The sequence below is a fragment of the Ictalurus furcatus genome, chromosome 5, assembly GCF_023375685.1.
Source record: "Ictalurus furcatus strain D&B chromosome 5, Billie_1.0, whole genome shotgun sequence".
NCBI lineage: Eukaryota > Metazoa > Chordata > Actinopteri > Siluriformes > Ictaluridae > Ictalurus > Ictalurus furcatus.
In genome coordinates, this window is record NC_071259.1 from 18277220 (window position 1) to 18296947 (window position 19728).

Here is a 19728-nt window from a genome sequence, read left to right on the forward strand (position 1 = left end):
AGAAAACACTGAGGGACAGCGTGTGTACGAGGCAGATTAGACTAGCTGTGACACTGCTATCTTTAGCAGGCATTGCAGTCAGAGCTATGCTCTGTGGGAGTACTGTTAGCCGATTCCCGCCTTGTACCCTGTGATTATTGGAATGAATTGATATTAAAATATTGCATCTGGTCTATTTCTGTGAAACAGCACTACAAACTGCAGGGCTTTCGGGTCTTTCTTTGGAAGCGTCTGTATTTTTGTATGCCTATATAATACTTTTCTGTTGCAAAAATATTCACAAGCAGAAACCAGACAAACATACCTTTCTAAAACATACCTACACTTTTGATTCCTTTATAAGGACTGTCTTAATAACTGAATCCATCAGGACCTCTTGGGACACATCCAGGCTCTTCTGAGCTACGTTACAGCGCTTGCAAGGTAAGATATGCATGTGTGCTACCATCGAGACTAGAATTTCACTGACACAGCCAAAATGTGAGTAAGCACTCGCGCGCGCACACACGCCTTCTGTTTGAGGCCTGTACGTTCTACTGATACGTTTTTATGCCGTTTGCTTGTCAAACATTTTATGGAAGTGTAAATATTATTATAGATCAGCTGCATAGACTTTCCAGGATAACAGTGGTCTGAAAATCGAGACAGATCCCAAAACAGTACGTATTTACCCGTAATTTAAAATGATTTAGTCATGTCACAAGTTGATGTGATTCCAGACATAAAATCATTTACCTAGAACAGCCGTGTTCTGCGTTTAATAGTTTTCTGGGAAGCGCCAGCCATGTGACTTATGTACATAGATCCTTCCTGCTGTACACACACTTAATAATAGCACCTTCTACTTGATGTAGACAGTAAGATATGGACAGGAATATAGGTCATCATATTCAAATGTGAGTCTTAACCGTTAAAGCTGTGGTGTTATGTTAAGGTTTATCTGTTGTTTAGAGGTTTGTTTTTGTTTTTTAACTAGTGCTCAACACTGAAATCTTTTGGATGACATCGGTTGACTTCTGACCTCAGTTCTAAGCCAAGTTTCACCAACCTGCCGTTACACATGAGTTATAGATAGGGTTTGCAGTGGTAATTTTGTTTGTCAAGATATCCAGTGCAAGATGAATCAGTCTAAATGTGTCAATAATGTAACCAGCAGATGGCATTTGAAAGTATTTGTGTCCACGTGGGTTTCGTCCCATGTCCTAATAACATGCTGGTAGATGGATTGTCCATAATAAACTGCTCCCTTGAACTGGAGTCATCCAGGGTATATTTCTTTGGACCAGGTGTTGTCCATTTGTTGCTTACCTTGCTCTAAGTTTTCCTAGGATAGGCTCTGGATGCCCCGAGACCCTGACCAGTATAAAGATGGATGGATGGATGATTTTCAGTAACTGATTGGACAGTTCTAAAATGTAACATTTTTGAATAGATACACATTTTCTTTTGACCGAATGATCTGGTTGTAATATTTAACAATTAGATTAGATTTGTATTGTCTATTTATTTTGAAGCCAACATTTCAGAGACAAATCGGGCTGCTGTCTAGTTGGTGTGCTAAGCATGTGGCTTCATGACTAGATAGCAGAACCGTTAATGAAATTACCACCGTCTCTGTGTTACGATACATGTTTCAGGTCCTCGGCCTAGCTCTGAGCCCCATAAATCATTCAGTGCACACCTGGATACAAGGATAACGTGAAGAAAGAGGAATAAATATTAAATTAGATGTCTTTTGTCCTCGAATGCTGCTTATTAATTACCTGTTGCATAGCCATGTTTCCTTTCACAGCTCTGCCTATAAACAACAAGGTGCTAGAAAATATTACAAACTGAATTCTTAGAACATTATTACATTACACTGTTCTAGCCTCTTTTCAATACATTTGGGTTTGAGATCAAAAGATGGATAGGAGGCGAATTTAGGATTTAAGGCTTTTATTTACTGGTATTAAACAACATAAAACACAGAACCTTTTGTATCAGACCACCCAATTTTAGGTGAGCAAAAGTATAGGAACAGAAGTCTTGTAGTAAAGAACACTTAATATTTTGTTGCATATCCCTTGCTGCAGTAACTGCATCAAGTCTGCAACTCACTGACATCAACTGTTCATTTCTTCTTTTGTGATGCTTTTACCACAGCCTCTTTCAGTTGTTTGTTTTGGGGGGTTTCCCCCCTCAGTCTCCTTCAGGAGGTGAAATGCTGCTCAATTGGGTTTAAGGTCGGCTGATTGACTTGGCCAGTCTAAAACCGTCCCCTTTCCCCCTTGATGAAGTCCTTTGTTGAGTTGGCAGTGTGTTTTTTGGATCATTTGTCTTGCTGCATGAAGAAGTTCCTCCTGATTTTATTTGGATGAATTTCTCTGTAAATTGGTAGACAAAATATTCCTGTAAACTTCTGAATTCGTTCTGCTGCTACCATCATGAGTTACATCAATAAAGATGAGTGAGAATGTTCCAGAAGCAGCCATGCAAGCCTAAGCCATGACACAACCTCCACCATGTTTCACAGATGAGCTTGTATGTTTTGGATCATGAGCAGCAAATTTCTTTCTCCACACTTTGGCCTTTCCATCACTTTGATAGAGGTTAATCTTGGTTCCAGAACTTTTGTGGTTCATCTCTGTATTTCTTCGCAAATTTTTTATTCTTACTGTTGATGGTTTGTATCTTGTGTAGTTCTGCCCTCAAAGTCTTCTTCGAATGTTGAATTGTGATACCTTCACCCTTTCTCTGTGGAGGTTGTTGGCGATGTCACTGACTGTTGTTTTTATGTTTTTCTTCACAGCTCTCACAATGAAGACTTTGTATTTTGGAGCATGGTTGTGGTCATTTGCGATCATTGAGCCACAAGAACATTAGTGAGGTCAGGCACTGATGTGAGGCTTGGTACATAGTTGGCATTCCAATTTCCTCCCAAAGGTGTTGAGGTCGTTGCTTTGTGTAGGCCACTCTAGGTCTTCTACACCAACACTGCAAACCATGTTTTTATGGATCTCATTTTGTACACTGGGGCATTGTCATGCTGGAACAGGTTTGGGTTAAGCCTCCTCGGTCAAGTGAAAAGAAATTGTAATGCTACAGTATATAAAGACAATCTAGACATCTGAATGCTTACAACTTTGTTGCAACAGTTGGAGAAAACCCACATATGGGGGTCATGGTCAGGTGTTCACCTACTTTTGGTTATATAGGGTAACATGTATTGGCTAAATGACAACATTTAGGTGGTGATCAAGTTGACAAGGCCACATTAAAAACAGTATTGGAGCACAGATCAGGATTCATATTTCTACAGTCAGGTCATTAAGGACAGTCTCTGGCCTGATACCAGCTTTGTCACATGGTATGATGAACCTTGGTCAGCTTTCACTCAGAAAACAGCAGGTTGCGCATCAGTAACATGAGACCACTCTCTGGGTGTTCCAGTATGTAAATAAATAAAATCAGGATTAATTCTAAACAAGTAGAAATCTGTCAGGCATTATGATAGATAAAAACAACAAGCCCTATAAGATTGTTAAGTAGGCCATTATCTACAAATAGGCTTGATATTAATAAATATAAAAATAGCCGATTAGGTGTGTAATGGCACCAATTCTGTATATGCTATTGAAACTACATAAAACTGATAATCCATGTGTGGTTTCTTTAATTGTAGCACCTGCCGTTTCCACGGTTCACACATTCTCCCTTCCCTGCTCTGTGTCCACAGGAACCGTTGCTATTTTGGTTTCAGGGATAATTATGTCTTCATATCAAGGGGATAGACCATCCCAAATATCTACTCCCAGTAATGGCTCTTTCTATTCTCAGCTTCCTGATTAGTTTGTTACAGTCATGTAGTCTTGCAGTTCTCAAGGATTATATATTGTAGATGTTCTACTTAGTGTTACGTATACAGTATCTCACAAAAGTGAGTACACCCCTCACATTTTTGTAAATATTTGATTATATATTTTAATGTGACAACACTGAAGAAATGACACTTTGCTACAATGTAAAGTAGTGAGTGTACAGCATGTGTAACAGTGTAAATTTGCTGTCCCCTCAAAATAACTCAACGCACAGACATTAATGTCTAAACCGCTGGCAACAAAAGTGAGTACACCCCTAAGTGAAAATGTCCAAATTGGGCCCAGAGTGTCAATATTTTGTGTGGCCACCATTGTTTTCCAGCACTGCCTTAACCCTCTTGGGCATGGAGTTCACCAGAGCTTCACAGGTTGCCACTGGAGTCCTCTTCCACTCCTCCATGACGACATCACGGAGTTGGTGGATATTAGAGACCTTGTGCTCCTTCACCTTCCGTTTGAGGATGCCCCACAGATGCTCAATAGGGTTTAGGTCTGGAGACATACTTGGCCATTTCATCACCTTCACCCTCAGCTTCTGTAGCAAGGCAGTGGTCATCTTGGAGGTGTGTTTGGGGTCGTTATCATGCTGGAATACTGCCCTGCGGCCCAGTCTATGAAGGGAGGGGATCATGCTCTGCTTCAGTATGTCTCAGTACATGTTGACATTCATAGTTCCCTCAATGAACTGTAGCTCCCCAGTGCCGGCAGCACTCAGGCAGCCCCAGACCATGACACTCCCACCACCAAGCTTGATTGTAGGCAAGACACACTTGTCTTTGTACTTCTCACCTGGTTGCCGCCACACGCTGGACACCATCTGAACCAAACAAGTTTATCTTGGTCTCATCAGACCACAGAACATGGTTCCAGTAATCCATGTCCTAGTCTGCTTGTCTTCAGCAAACTGTTTGCGGGCTTTCTTGTGCATCATGTTTAGAAGAGGCTTCTTTCTGGGACGACAGCCATGCAGACCAATTTGATGCAGTGTGCAGCGTATGGTCTGAGCACTGACAGGCTGACCCCCCACCCCTTCAACCTCTGCAGCAATGCTGGCAGCACTCATACGTCTATTTCCCAAACACAACCTCTGGATATGGTGCTGAGCACGTGCACTCAACTTCTTTGGTCGACCATGGCGAGGCATGTTCTGAGTGGAACCTGTCCTCTTAAACCGCTGTATGGTCTTGGCCACCGTGCTGCAGCTCAGTGTCAGGCTTTTGGCAATCTTCTTATAGCCTAGGCCATCTTTATGTAGAGCAACAATTCTTTTTTTCAGATCCTCAGAGAGTTCTTTGCCATGAGGTGCCATGTTGAACTTCCAGTGACCAGTATGAGGGAGTGTGAGAGCGATGACACCAAATTTAACACACCTGCTCCCCATTCACACCTGAGACCTTGTAACATTAACAAGTCACATGACACTGGGGAGGGAAAATGGCTAATTGGGCCCAATTTGGACATTTTCACTTAGGGGTGTACTCACTTTTGTTGCCAGCGGTTTAGACATTAATCACTGTGTGTTGAGTTATTTTGAGGGGACAGCAAATTTACACTGTTATACAAGATGTACATTCACTACTTTACTTTGTAGCAAAGTGTCATTTCTTCAGTGTTGTCACATGAAAAGATATAAACAAATATGTACAAAAATGTGAGGGGTGTACTAACTTTTGTGAGATACTGTATATGTATGTGTGTATATATAGTGCCCTCCACTAATATTGGCACACTTGGTAAATATTAGTAAAGAAGGCTGTGAAAATTATTGTCCTTTTGAGCTTTTGTTAAAAAAAATTCACAAAAATACTCTGCTCTCATGGATATCAAACAATTGCAAACACAACTTTGTTATATATAGATGTGCAACAATTATTGGCACCCCTATAAATTCATACGAGAGAATTATATTTGAAGTATATTCCTACTGCTATTTAAAAAAATGTTTAGTACGCCTTTCAATAGGAACTGCAAATTGTTCAACCATGACTTCCTGTTTCACAGGGGTATAATTATGAGGTAACACACAGACCAATTTCCCTTAGTCATTCATAACAGTGGGTAAGACCAAGGAATATATCTGTGATGTGCAGCAAAAGGTTGTTGAGCTTCACAAAATGAGAAGTGGCTATAAGAAAATAGCACAAGCATGGAAAATTCCCATTTCTACCATCAGCGCAATAATAAAGACGTTCCAGTTACCAGGAAATGTTATGAATCAACCTGGAATTGGACGTGTGTCTATATTGTCTCAACGCACTGTGAAGAGGATGGTTCCAGTGGCCAAAAAATCTCCAAGGATCACAGTTGGAGAATTGCAGAAGTTAGTTGTGTCTTGGGGTCAGAAAGTCTCCAAAAATACAATCCGAAGTCACCTATATAACAACAAGGTGTTTGGAAGGGTTTCAAGAAAAAAGCTTCTAGTCTTATCCAAAAACAAACTCGAGCATCTTCTGTTTGCCAGACACTACTGGAACATCAAATGGAATCGGGTTCTATGGTCCGATGAAACCAAAATAGAGCTTTTTGGCAATAAACACCAGAGGTGGTTTTGGCACACACAGAGAGGTAGCCATAACCGAAAAGTACCTCATGCCCACAGTTAAATAGGGTGGTGGCTCTTTAATGTTTTAGGGCTGTTTTTCTGCCAGAGGACCTGGACATTTTGTTAGGATACATTGCATCATGGACTCTATCAAATGTCAACAGATATTAAATGAAAACCTGACTGCCTCTGCCAGAAAGCTTTAAATGGGCCATGGTTGGATCTTCCAGCAGGACAGTGATACAAATCATTAATCAAAATCAACACAAAAATGGTTTACTGACCACAAAATGAAAGTCCTGCCATGGACATCCCTGTCCACTGATGTGAAATCCATAGAAAACGTGTGGAGTGAACTGAAGAGGAGAGTCCACCACCGTGGACCTGGAAATTTTAAGGATCTGGAGAGATTTTGTATGGAGGAATGGTCTCAGATCCCTTGCCATGTATTCTCCAACCTCATATATATATATATATATATATATATATATATATATATATATATATATATATAATTATTATTATTATTATTATTATTATTATTATTATTATTATTATGATGTATATACATACATAAAGTGGGGGAAATAAGTATTGAATGCATCAACTTTTTTTTCAGTACATATATTTCCAATGAGATTATTCCCAGGAAATGTTCCCCAGACATCAGTATTAACTCAAGAAATCGGCAAATATAAAGAATTCACAGCATTAAAGTCCATAAATAAAGTTATGTGTAATAAAGTGGAATGACACAGGAAAAAAGTATTGAACACGCTAAGAAAAAGCAGTTCTAAAAGGCAAGGAACCAGCTGAAATCCATAAGTAAATATACCCCCTATTTGTGCAAATGAATATCAGCTGGGTTAGTAAATTGATGGTCTACAAAAAGACTTTTCATTACCAAGGTGTCACACAAGAAACATCGCATGATGGGTAAAAGCAAAGAGCTCTCCTAAGACCGTCGCACCCTTATTGTTGCAAAACATAGTGGAATCAGATATAGACATATTTCAAAACTTCTGAATCTTCCAGTAAGCACCATTGGGGCTATTATCCGGAAGTGATCACTCCATCAACCGGCCACGCACAGGAGCTCCTCACAAGATTTCCAATCAGGGAGTCAGAAGAATAGTCTGAAGAGTAGCCCAAGAGCCAAGGACCACTTGGAAAGAGCTCCAGAAACACTTGGAGGCAGCAAATACCGTTGTCACAGAGAAAACAATAGGCAATGCACTCCACTGCTCACGCTCACCCCGCAAGACTCCATTACTAAAGAAAAGGCATGTCAAAGCTTGTTTAAAGTTTGCTACAGCTCATTTGGACAAACCTATGAAATACTGGGAGAATGTAGTCTGGTTAGACAAGAGCAAAATTTAGCTTTTTGGCTGTCATACTACACACCATGTTTGGAGAAGAAATAACACTGCACATCACCCTAAAAACACTATACCAGCAGTGAAGTTTGGAATTGAAAGCATCATGGTGTGGGGCTGTTTTTCATCGCATGGTACTGGCACATTTAATACAATTGAAGGAACGATGAATGGAGCCCTTTACCGGGAGATTCTTGAGAAGAATCTGCTGCCATCCACCAGGATGATGAATGAGACGTGGGTGGACCTTCCAGCAGGACAACGATTCAAAGCATACAGCAAAAGAAACTCTTAGTTGGTTTCAGAGAAGAAAAAAATCAAGGCATTTGACTGGGCCATTCTATCATCTGATTTGAATCCAGCTGAACAAGATTGAAAGACAATATGTTTAGAAGAATGGGCCAAAATCTCACCTGAATACTGCTGCTGATTAATTTATTCATACAGGGAGTGTCTTGAAGCTGTCATTACAAACAAAGGCTTCTCTACTAAGTATTAAATAAATTTCAGTTAGTGTGTTCAATATTTTTTCCTGTGTCATTCCTCTTTATTACACATAACTTTATTTATGGACCTTAATGTTTGGTTTTCTTTATATGTGCAGATTTCTTGAGTTAATACCAAAGTCTGGTGACTTTACACACAACCCCAATGCCAGAAAAGTTGGGACGCTGTGTAAAATGTAAATAATAACAAAATGCAATGATTTGCAAATCTCATAAACCCGTATGTTATTCACAATTGAACATAGAAAACATATCAAATGTTTAAACTGAGGAAATTAGCCAATTTTAAATTGGGAGATATTTTTAAATCCCTTGTCAGCCTCATAAGCATCCAGATCCTTTTTTTGAACTCCTTACAGAACTCTTTAGATCTTGGCATGATGACGCCACACACCTCAATAACCAAGGGAACACCAGACATTAGATATGAGGGGTATAAATAAGACTGGTTCCACCTGCATTTCCTAAGCAGGTTCTAATCACTGGCACCCAATCTTGAACACCTGATTCTAATTTTATGGATTTGAATGTGTGATAATTTATACTTACTTTTTCCATGTGACTGATCTGGTTTTTGTTTTGTTCTTTGTTTATGTAAATTGTGAAAATTACTGCAAAATGTCAATTATATTTGTCATTTGATAGTGTATCAACTTTATTAATAAGCACTGTTTCAAAGTTGATCAAATGCTTGTCCAAATATGTCAAATAAGCCAACAATTTCCATGGGGTGTACTTATTTTTCACATGACTGTTCATGATCTATATATATTTCTGTGTGTGTATACGTATATATGTCAAGCATTGGGATCTATTAGGCAGCACGTGTACAGTTCTCAAAGTTGATATGTTGGAAGCAGGAAAAATGGGCAAGCGTTAGGATCTGAGTGGCTTTGGAAGAAGGCAAGCCGGCGGAGGAAGTGTGATGCACTGGGTGATGTTCTGCAGGGAAATCTTGGGTCCTGGCATCCATGTGGATGTTATTTTGACACGTACCACGTACCTAAACATTGTTGCAGACCAAGTATAGTCCTTCATGGCAACAGTATTCCCTAATGGAAGTGGCCTCTTTCAGCAAGATAATGCATCCTGCTATACTGCCAAAATTCTTAAGGAATGGTTTGAGGAACATGACAAGGAGTTCACAGTGTTGATTTGGCTCAAAATTCCCCAGATGTCAATCCGATGGTGCATCTGTGCAGACGGGTCAGAGCTGTTTTTGGTGGAACAAGGGGGACCTACACAATATTAGGCAGGTGGTTTTGAAGTTGTGGCTGATTGGTGTATGTTTGTATGCATATGTATGTGTCTCTGTGTGTACATTTGACATGTTCTACATGTTTCATATTTGGCGATGTCGGTTTGTTACATTATGGAGTTTTAGGGTGTTTTTAGAGAAACTGACAAAGCTGCCATAAGCACAGAGGCAATTCCTTCCTATTTGGCAGTAGGGGCAAGTGTATTTTTCCTGCACTGCATAAAGTTTTATATTCAAAATCTAAGATGGCCGCCTTGACAACATGCATTTCAAACAAACAAACAGCGGAGTACTGTGTTCGGATTCACACGTACGAATTTCAAAAACAATTCGATTAATAAAAACACGTAAGGGATGTATCTCATGTTAGGTTTCTTTTCTTTCTTTTCCTTTTTTTTATTTTTATTTATTTTTTATTTTTTTGACTTAAACGGTTACGCGTTTAGCAACGAAAAGCCCGATACCTTCACGAAATCACGAATTGATTTCTATTGACAATATAGTGCACTATCTAGGGTGCATAGTCCAATATAACACGCTCTAAGTAGTGCACTTATGTAGGGAGTAAGGAGCTATTTGAGATACCGCAGCAGCATTTGCTATCACTATCCTAGACTTTTGTGCGTGAAGTTTTCCCACTAAGCGCCGTGTTAGATTTCTGCCAAAACAAAACAAAAAAGTACATTAATGCCAAAGTGAAGAAAAAAAATTCCTTATCAAGAGAGTGTAATACAACGTTGTTAAATGCATCACTCCTAGGAAAGCATGGATTTGGCGAATACAGCAGATTTCCTACGAAAAGCTGAACACCTGAGAAAGTTGTGAGTAAACAGTGACTGTAAACAATAAACAAGTGAATTAATTATATCTCTGATGATTTATTATTTGTTTGTGTCTATGCAGGGTTGATCAACATGAAAAAGAAAGAGCACTGAATAAGCCCAGGAGGAGGAATGGCCTCAGGGATTGTTTCTGTGAATTAGCAGAGTTTGAGAACAAGCTGAATATGGAATTTAAGGCTGAAAGTAAGTTGTTGGAAAGTAAACTGTGTTTTCACTTTTACTCTAAGGATCATTTTTTATATACAATTTGAAGTGCTTATGTTTTGTTTCACAGTGGCATTTCACATTACCACTTTTGACTTAATCTCTCTCCACTGGCTTCCTGTAGCTTCCCATATCAAATTTAAGGCCTTGATGCTCATGCACAAGACCTTGTCTGGAACAGCACACCCCTTCCTCAACACTCTCCTTGAGGCTTACGTTCCCAAACACAATCTGCATTCGGTTAACGACCGACACTTACTAGTGCCTACTCAGCCTGGCTCAAGGTCCCTTTCCAGAACCTTCACACTAACTGTTCCTCAGTGGTGGAATGAACTTCTAACCTCAATCCAGACCGCAGAATCTCTCACTATTTTCAAAAACCAGCTAAAGACCCACCTCTTCTGTGAGCATTTAACTAACCCCTAAAATGCCAACCCCACATTATTTAAAAAAACCAGCAACCCTATTCTGACTCCTACATCTTGACTCTGCGCACTTTGCTTCTCTAGAACTCAATTATAAATCTTGCATGATAGCACTACTTGTATTGATCTCTGCTTGATATATCGCTGTTTGTATTTCCTCATTTGTAAGTCGCTTTGGATAAAAGTGTCTGCCAAATGAATAAATGTAAATGGAGTGCCATGGAGTTAGTCTATATTAAATGTATGTGATACATCCATTGTTAGTTTGGTAGAATAAATACATATTTATTTGTCCTTTTTCTTTGTCTAAATGTTATGAACTATTGCTGGAATTGTATGTAGTTGATGTTGAACACATAGAAGCGGAGTGATGGACACAGTGAAATGTCTCAGTGCTGTTATACTAAATATCCACATACTTGGAACGCTGCTTGTCCAATCAAATTGGTGGAACTAACTGTTGAATAATAGTAATAATAATAATAATAATGAATGATAACTTGTGATTTCCATAACTATAACTAAATTGAAAAAAAAATCACCCCAGTGGTTTAGATCACTGGAGTTGTTGGTCTACAGCCACTTTCTTTTCCGTAATTTGATAGTCTTTATTGGTCACATATACATTACAACACAGGGAACTTCTTTTTTTTCTTCACATATCCCAGCATGTCAGGAAGCTGGGGTCAGAGCGCAGGGTCAGCCATAATACAGCACCCCTGGAGCAGAGAGGGTTAAGGGCCTTGCTCAAGGGCCCAATAGTGGCAGCTTGACAGTGCCTGGGGCTTGAACCCCAGACCTTCCAATCAGTAACCCAGAGCCTTAACCGTGAATGGTTTGGGGTGATTTAGTTGAGCTTGGATTTTTTTGTGAGAAAGAGCTTCTGTCTAGCCGCCCTACCCTATAGCTTAGACATGTGAAGAATACGAGAGATTGTTGTCACACATTGTTGTAATCGGTACTTGTCAGATATTCCTGCAGCACCTTTAATGTTGCCGTAGGTCTCTTGGAAGCCTCCCTGGTAAGTTTTTGTCTTTTGGAGGGACGTCCTTTTCTTGGTAATGTCACTGTGGTGTTCCATTTTCTCTATTTGTTGATGATGGCCTTCATGGGGTTCCATGGTACAACTAATGTTTTGGAAATTCTTTTATACCTCTTTCCTGATCGATACCTTTCAACAAGTGAGATACCATGCATGCTTTGTAAGCTCTTTGTGGACCATGGTTTCAGCAGTCAGATGAAACCAAGAAGATGTGAAGAAAATCCTACAGTAACAGCTGGGTCTTATTTGGGGTTAATCAGAATAATTTTGTTGATCACATCCCCAATTATAAGAGAGTGCACACTTATGCAACCTGGTTATTGTAACTTTAAAAAAAAAAATCCCTAAAACTGATTTTTGATTGTTTTTCACTTAATTTTCAATAAATGTTCATTTACTAGTGCTTTCTGTAGGATATGTGCTGTTTGTGATGCTGCAAGTACACACCTGTATCAGTGATGCACTGCAGTCTCAAATACTTATGGCATCCCAAATTAAATAATTTGTCATCGCACTGTTGGTGTCATTACAACTTAGGCACTCTACAGACGTAGCCTTAAATTCTGTTGAAATAAATGCACTCAATGCCATGAGCTCAGTGGAGGAAAAGCACAACATACTTTATGAAATGTTCTTCTGCAAGTAGCCAGCAGTAGTATATTTATTCAGAGAAGGTGAAATTCCAAGCTCTTGCCTCTTGTAGCTTTAAGCAGTCATTTTGTATTCATATGATCCCCATTTATATTCCGTTTCCGTTTTCTTGTAGTACTGAGAGTGCAGCAACAACTACAAAAGATCCGAAATGGTGTGTACAGATTCCAGGGGCAGTTGATGGATGTGAAGCCATCTCCCAATTGTAAGTAACATTATACAAATATAAGCTTTTATTTGTCTCCATACATAAGCGTAGACTTAATCATCTTATTTGTCAAAGGAACATTTTCTCTCTCTTTAAATGCCAGTGATAGAAAAACTGAAAGACATCATGAGTGAGATTGAGAATGCCATCAACACCTTCAAAGAACAACAACATAAAAGGTATAAAAAACTCTTTTTGTGATTAAACTGAAATAAATTGTGAGCAGTTAACTTGTGCATAGAGTGTAAAAAAACATTGTTTGCTCATTTTCCATCTAAGTTTTGAGGAGCTCTTGCAGGAGGAAAGAACTTGTTGGCAAGAGATATGTGCCTTTGAAAGGAAGATTGACTCTTGGATGTTGGCTGTGAAGAAGGACATTGAGTTTCCCATAGTTCAGAAAAGCAAGCATGGCATGACCACAAAAATGAGAAAGGAGTGTCCTATAGAGGTCATGGCTCTGGAAACATTCCTGCAGCAGACAGGAGGAAAACTGGGTGGCTGGGACCAATATGACCATCAGAGCTTCCTAAAAGTGTGGACCAAGCACCGTGGGAAACCCTCGTACAGGTCCGAGGTCAAACTGTACTTACCGGGCAAGACTGAAGAGGATATAAGATTGCACGAGGACTGGTATCTAGAAATGTGCCATCTCCAGGAAAAGAAGAAAGAGGTACGGCTTCACTCTGGACTTTTCGGTGCTGATTGCTAAACTAATGAAGTCTTGTGTGGTGTTAAAAAGGAAGTAATATAGAGTCCTGTTTCAAAATAAGCATTTCCTGTCATGATCACAGTGACCACATCAGTATTTTTTTTCTATTGTAAATGACATGTTAAGGAAACCTGAATGGCCAACCAGGAAGTTGGTAAGATGTGTGAGTTTTGCTAGTAGGTTGTAATGGTTGGCTAGAGTGGAAAAACTGGCCATTGGCCATTCAGGTTTCCTTAACATGTAATTTACAATACAAAAACTTTCTTACAAATGATGCTACTGGTGTGGTTTCCATCTCTTCAGGCTGCATCAAAACTACAAAGTGTACTAACATACTAAATAGTAGCGGTAGGGTAGAGGTAGAAGTTCACAATTTACACTGATCAGCCAGAACATTAAAATCACCTGCCTAATAATGTGTAGGTCCCCCTTGTGGTGTCGAAACAGCTCTGACCTGTCACAGCATGGACTCCACAAGACCTCTGAAGGTGTGCTGTGGTATCTGGCACCAAGACCTTTAAGTACCTTTTAAGTCTCGATCCGATTGAGATCTGGGGAATTTGGAGACCAAGTCAACACCTTGAACTCTTTGTCATGTTCCTCAAACCATTCCTGAACAATTTTTGTGTGTGCAGGGCATTTAGGTAGGTGGTATGTGTCAAAGTAACATCCCCATAAATAACAGGACCCAAGGTTTCCCAGCAGAACATCACCCAGAGCATCACACTGCCTCTGCCAGCTTGCCTTCTTCCTATAGTGCATCCTGGTGCCATGTCTTCCCCCGGTAAGCGACGCACATGCACCCGGCCGTCCCCACGATATAAAAGAAAACGTGATCCATCAAACCAGACCACCTTCTTTTCTGAACTTTTCAGCAATTTGTGCTATAGTAGCTCTTCTGTGGGATTGGACCAGATGGGCTAGCCTTCGCTTCCCACACGCATCAATGAGCTTTGGACGCCCTTGACCCTGTGGCTGGTTCACCAGTTGTCCATCCTTGGACCTCTTTTGGTGGCTACTAACCACTGCATACCGGGAACACCCCACAAGACCTGCCATTTTGGAGATGCTCCGACCCAGTCGTCTAGCCATCCAATTTGGCCCATGTCAAAGTCACTCAGACTTGCCCATTTTTCCTTTTTCCAACACATCAACTTCTAGAACTGATTGTTCACTTGCTGACTAATATATCCCACCCCTTGACAGGTGCCACTGTAACAAGATATTCAATCTTATTCACTTCACCTTTCAGTATTTTTAATGTTTTAGCTGATCAGAGTATCAGTGCCCATAAAAAGAGTAATACCACATTAAACCCCCCCCCCAAAAAAACAACCTGTGTTTAGTGATTCTTTTTAATTAATGTTTACAAAACGTCTTGAACATGGAAAAGAGAAAATTAAATATTCTGTAGGAAGATTTTTTTTACTGTCCAATCAGTGAGCAACAATGCAGTTATACTGTGACATACGGTTTAGTAGTTTGGTACACAGGGTTGGTCAAAGCCACAAAATTTTTTAGGAAAGTTTTGTTTCCACTGTACTTCGCATTACACTATTAACATTGTAAACATTACTGTTTGGCACAAACCTTTAATATCATAGCGCCATTTTGGACAGTCCATGATTGTGTTTGGATCAAAGTTTCATGTGATATGGTCATAAAAAATACAACATACACTGTGTTGTTTATACACGACATACACTGTGTTAAGGATATTTAGAATAGTTATACCTTTACAGATGTGTTGTACCAGTTTAGCTGATGTCATGAAGTGTTTTTGTTTCGTGCAGTGTAGCTCTTTATGGTTTTTAATATGCTTTAAGATTGTAAAAATGAAACAGTGTCGTCTACATTTATCAAGCACCTGCCAGATGGCAAGCAGGAAAATAGTTGAGTATCCAGATGATCTTATCGCCATGGTAACTTAATGTTTGAGTCCGTACAGGATTTCACTGACGTTTTTTGTGATTGTTGCAGCCCAAAAAGCTTTATTTTGCTGCAGCTTTTTTTTTAAATCTGTGATGCAACTTGCGGAGGTTTTTTGTTCATGCGTTTTTTTGTGTAAAACTAGAATTGGCAAAATTGCAGTTGCACAAAATTGTTTTGCATGGTCTTCTGCAGTGATGGGACTTTTAGCTGTACTCATGTTTGATGCACGTGACTCGAAGAGAGATCTGGCTGAATGTGCGTTGTGATGCGATGACATCACATGACACGTCTTGGCCCAAATCTGCGGAAAATCTGTGGTAATTTTGTAAGATTCCAATCTCTTCCGACTGATATGTGATATACTGAAAACAGTGGTATTGGGTTAGACGCTTATCCAACAGTGCTAATGTTTGAAACTCCAGTTTTGCATCTATACACTCCACCCATAATTTGGCTGAAAATATACCTTATTTACTAGGCTATTCGGAAATGGAGGTCAGAAAGGCAGAGAGAACGGGAAGCTCGCATGCAGCATGAACACCAGGTTGAAGAGGCAGAGAGGAAGGAGCAAGAAGTCGCTCTAGCGGAAGCCCAGCGTCTCAAACAGGAAGAGGAGCGCAGGGAGGCGGCACTCCGTCTGGAGGCCTGGAGGAAGCAGCGGAGGCAGCAGCAGGAGCAGGAGGAGGAGCAGAGACTCCGGGAAGAGGTGCTGCGGAGCAAAAGACTGAAGGAGGAGAGGCGGAGGCAGCAGGAGGTCAAACTCGCTGTGGAGGCCCACATCAGGGAGAGGAATGAAGAGGAGCAGCTGAGAATGCTGGAGAAGGAAGCACAGGAGCGAGTGGAGGTGGAGGAGCGGAGGAGACAGGCTGCTGAAGGCATCAAACGTTTTCAAGAGAGGGTGAGTTTAGAGAAAACACATTTTAGTTGAGGTTTTGGTTGAGAAAATCTCAGAATGTACAAGTGCAGTTCATTTTGTCTGCGTAGGATCTACACAAGTTAGAGACAAAACTGCAGGAAAAGCAGGCTAAAGAGGAGGAGGAGTTGGGACGGCTGAAGAAACAGGCTAAACTAAAAGAGAAGGTGACAGTTCAATGGAAATAAATAGTCTAATGAAATATTAATTAACTTTTAACAGTGATCACTGATTATTTATTTATTTATTTATTTATCTATCTATCTATCTATTTATTTATTTATTTTGCAGGTTGAAAGTCACATTAGCCGAGATCCTTCAAGACTCTGGAAACCAACCAGAGGATGGGAAGCACGCAGCAAAGAGATTGGGCCAACAGGAGGTGGACCTGTCTATCACATGTTTCATAGGTATGGATTTATACATGAATCTGTTTACTTAAGCCACAAGTAAAGGTGTTGTCTTAATTTCACAAATTATGTCATGTCATCATAATTTATCAACCTCACATCAAACACCGAATTTGGAATGAAATTTTGTGGGCCCTTGTGATGCATCCAGTATCTCTGACCAAGTGTGTGATTTGCTGCCTTTCCCTTCACTGTGGAGAGAGTGTGTATAAAACAGGTAGACAGTCACAATAAAAAAATAGTCAAATACAGATGTTTTCAGCGTTATAACTTGGAGGATCAACAGCTGCTCAAAGTATATGCAAAGAAGGTGGTGAATATTACAAAATGCATTTATATCACAATCAGAAAGTAAAAGTTTGAACTGATGTAATGTGTTTTTGTTTTTTACTATTAATATCCTAACATACACTTTTTTATGGAATTCAGTTTGTGCCAAAAGTATTGAACGTAACTTTTCAAGAAACGAACAAAAATATACAATGATAATTGAATTAAGTTAATTGGAAACAATTTAACACTGTCTTCAAATAAACAGTTATCATTAACATTTTTCTTAGCTTCCTTTTCGCTAATCATGGTTTATGAATGCACTGCTAGAGTTTTCACACTTTACAGTCATCCTTCTGGCAAACCTCTCGTGTGGGCGGGAGGTTTGTGACGAAAAAGAAAAAATTCTGGCAGTGCATTCATAAACCATGATTAGCTAAAATAAGCTTAGAAAACTTAAGAATGCTGTTTATTTGAAGACCATGTTAGGTTTTTGCTACTGAGTTTCAGTTTGAGTGTTTTTTTTTTCTTCTTTCTCATTGTGTATTTTCGTTTGTTTTTGAAAAGTTAAGTTAAATACTTTTGGCACAAATTTAATTTCATACCTTCGAAAATTATTTGTATGTTTAATAATGAAGGAACATATGTGATCCTAACACACTAAATGGCTTGTTGGTATAAAATGTATTTCTTGGTCTTTTTATCATTTGATGCTAAGGGTATACAGACTTTTGCGCTTGGCTGTTGCTTTTAGGTATCACAAACATTTTTTTGTTTTACATTTATGGCATTTGGCAGACACCCTTATCCAGAGCGGCTTACATTGATCTCATTTATACACCTGAGCAGTTGAGGGTTAAGGGCCTTGCTCAAGGGCTCAACAGTGGCAGCTTGGTGGTGCTGGGGTTTGAACTCATGACCTTCCAATTAACCACTGAGCTACTACTGCCTCCAGTTTATCACATTCTCATCTGACTTGTTCTTCCAAGTCAAACAGGTCCAAGAAGTAGTATAGTCCAATTTTACCAAAGAATGACAACATGAGGACCAAGCTTTCAGGTTGAAAAGAGAAATCTTAACAGGATCTTGAGTCAATTACTGGTTGCAGGAATATCACTCAACCAATAGCAAGAGACCAGTGACAAATTAAAAGTGACAAAGTGTGTTAGTAAGGTGCTGGCCCACAATAAGCCACCAGAACAGCTTCACTGCAAATTGGAAAAGATTTTACAAGTCTCTGGAACTGTACTGGAGGAATGAAAAGCAATCTTTGTGAAGATATTCCCTCAGTTGGTGTTTGATGATTGTGAAATGTCACTCCACAATCTCCCATAATTCGGTTTGAGATCTGGCGATTGTCAAGACCATAGCATATGCTTGATGCGTCTTCAAATGATGGCAGACCATTCAGTGATCACTTGTAGATCGGGGCAGAGTCATCGGGGAAGAGAGAACTCAGGATATCCATCAGGATAGTAATATTTCAACATAACCGTGTACCGAGTTGCAGTGGCCCTTCCCTGTAAGTGTACAAAACCATGTTGGCAAAACTCCCCCCTGATGAATTTATCACATGTCTGTGTTATAACTATAGGTTTATTCCTGCATCTGTTCATGTTGTGTGCCAGTGTTAATTCTTGTATTCTGTATTAACTTCATGCTAACATTCAGTCACGTTATGTTTAATCTGTCTATCACAGGGCAATACCGACATGGAGACAAGGCCTTTAAACCTGGGCTCAGTCTTCACAGAGCATCCAGACATGCACAAGAATGTCATGAACTATTGCTGTTTGTGTAAATCAATTCTGGTTCTGATAAAAGGAAAAAAAATCCATGTTATTTGTTTTAAACACCATTTACCTGAGAGATTTTTGAATGTAGTTAATTATATAAATTGGTCACTACTTTTTCTTACAACACAAACACACAGGTTTATTAGCTTTTAATGTGTAGCGTGTTTAATTGAGAGAAAAAAACAACGACGTAAAGCTTAACTCTTTACCTTCTGCAGCAATTCTTTTATGACCAGATTTTCAATTTCTAATTTTTGACATCCCCAGTATCAGCTAATTCCCAATCAGACCTCTGAATTGAAAAGAAACCAAAGATTTAAGAATGCACTTATTCTTAAAGAGTGGTGAAAAAATGTTCTTGCTTGATATTTGGTGTAATAATTATGTTCTTAATGTGTCATTTACTAGGACTTTAATATACAAAATTGGATTTTAGGTAGACAGTCACTTTAAACACAGAATCAGTATACAAAAAAAACCCCATAAATATATATTTTATTCAGGGTTTTCTTTCAGCTGTTATACTTCTCCCTAGTACATCAGTGAAAGAAGTCCTTATTGTGGTTCCCTATGTGTCATGATAACCCTATTTATGTTGTCTCATTACTAGAAAAGAAGTATTTAATAGTTTAATGAACTATAAATTCCTTGCCTGTGTAATGTGAAAGTAGATCTTTTCATTTCAGTAAAGCATGATGTAGTTGTAACAGTAGTCTTTGTTTATTTCCTTAAACTCCTTTCACGATCGCTTATTCCTGCGATTTATATACAGCTGCATCTCAAA

The 19728-nt window shown here is 39.4% G+C and overlaps 1 protein-coding gene across 3 annotated transcripts; it reads left to right on the plus strand.

Annotated features, from left to right (window-relative positions):
- Nucleotides 1-9082: 9082 nt before the first annotated feature.
- On the plus strand, nt 9083-19641 carry LOC128607824 (coiled-coil domain-containing protein 112). 3 transcript variants are annotated; one of them, XM_053625019.1, is made up of 11 exons: nt 9083-9852; nt 10302-10363; nt 10446-10567; nt 12822-12911; nt 13018-13093; nt 13194-13584; nt 16034-16453; nt 16540-16635; nt 16760-16878; nt 18573-18670; nt 18849-19641. In XM_053625019.1, exons 1-10 carry the CDS (start codon nt 9805-9807, stop codon nt 18622-18624), a joined length of 1476 nt encoding a protein of 491 aa, XP_053480994.1. In that variant the 5' UTR covers nt 9083-9804; the 3' UTR covers nt 18625-18670; nt 18849-19641. The 3 variants fall into 3 exon arrangements, with proteins under 3 accessions (XP_053480994.1, XP_053480993.1, XP_053480995.1); XM_053625018.1 differs by lacking the exons at nt 18573-18670; nt 18849-19641 and adding an exon at nt 17947-18554; XM_053625020.1 differs by lacking the exon at nt 18573-18670 and having other exon boundaries at nt 9086-9852; nt 18849-19638.
- Nucleotides 19642-19728: the final 87 nt, after the last annotated feature.

Excerpts from the sequence above, each read along its gene's own strand:
- LOC128607824 (XM_053625018.1), top strand. The coding sequence starts at position 9,805 with ATGCATTTCAAACAAACAAACAGCGGAGTACTGTGTTCGGATTCACAC. Across the intron at positions 9,853-10,301 it reads TACTGTGTTCGGATTCACAC|GAAAGCATGGATTTGGCGAA; the intron begins GTACGAATTTCA and ends CATCACTCCTAG. Across the intron at positions 16,879-17,946 it reads GTCTATCACATGTTTCATAG|ACACCCTTATCCAGAGCGGC; the intron begins GTATGGATTTAT and ends GGCATTTGGCAG.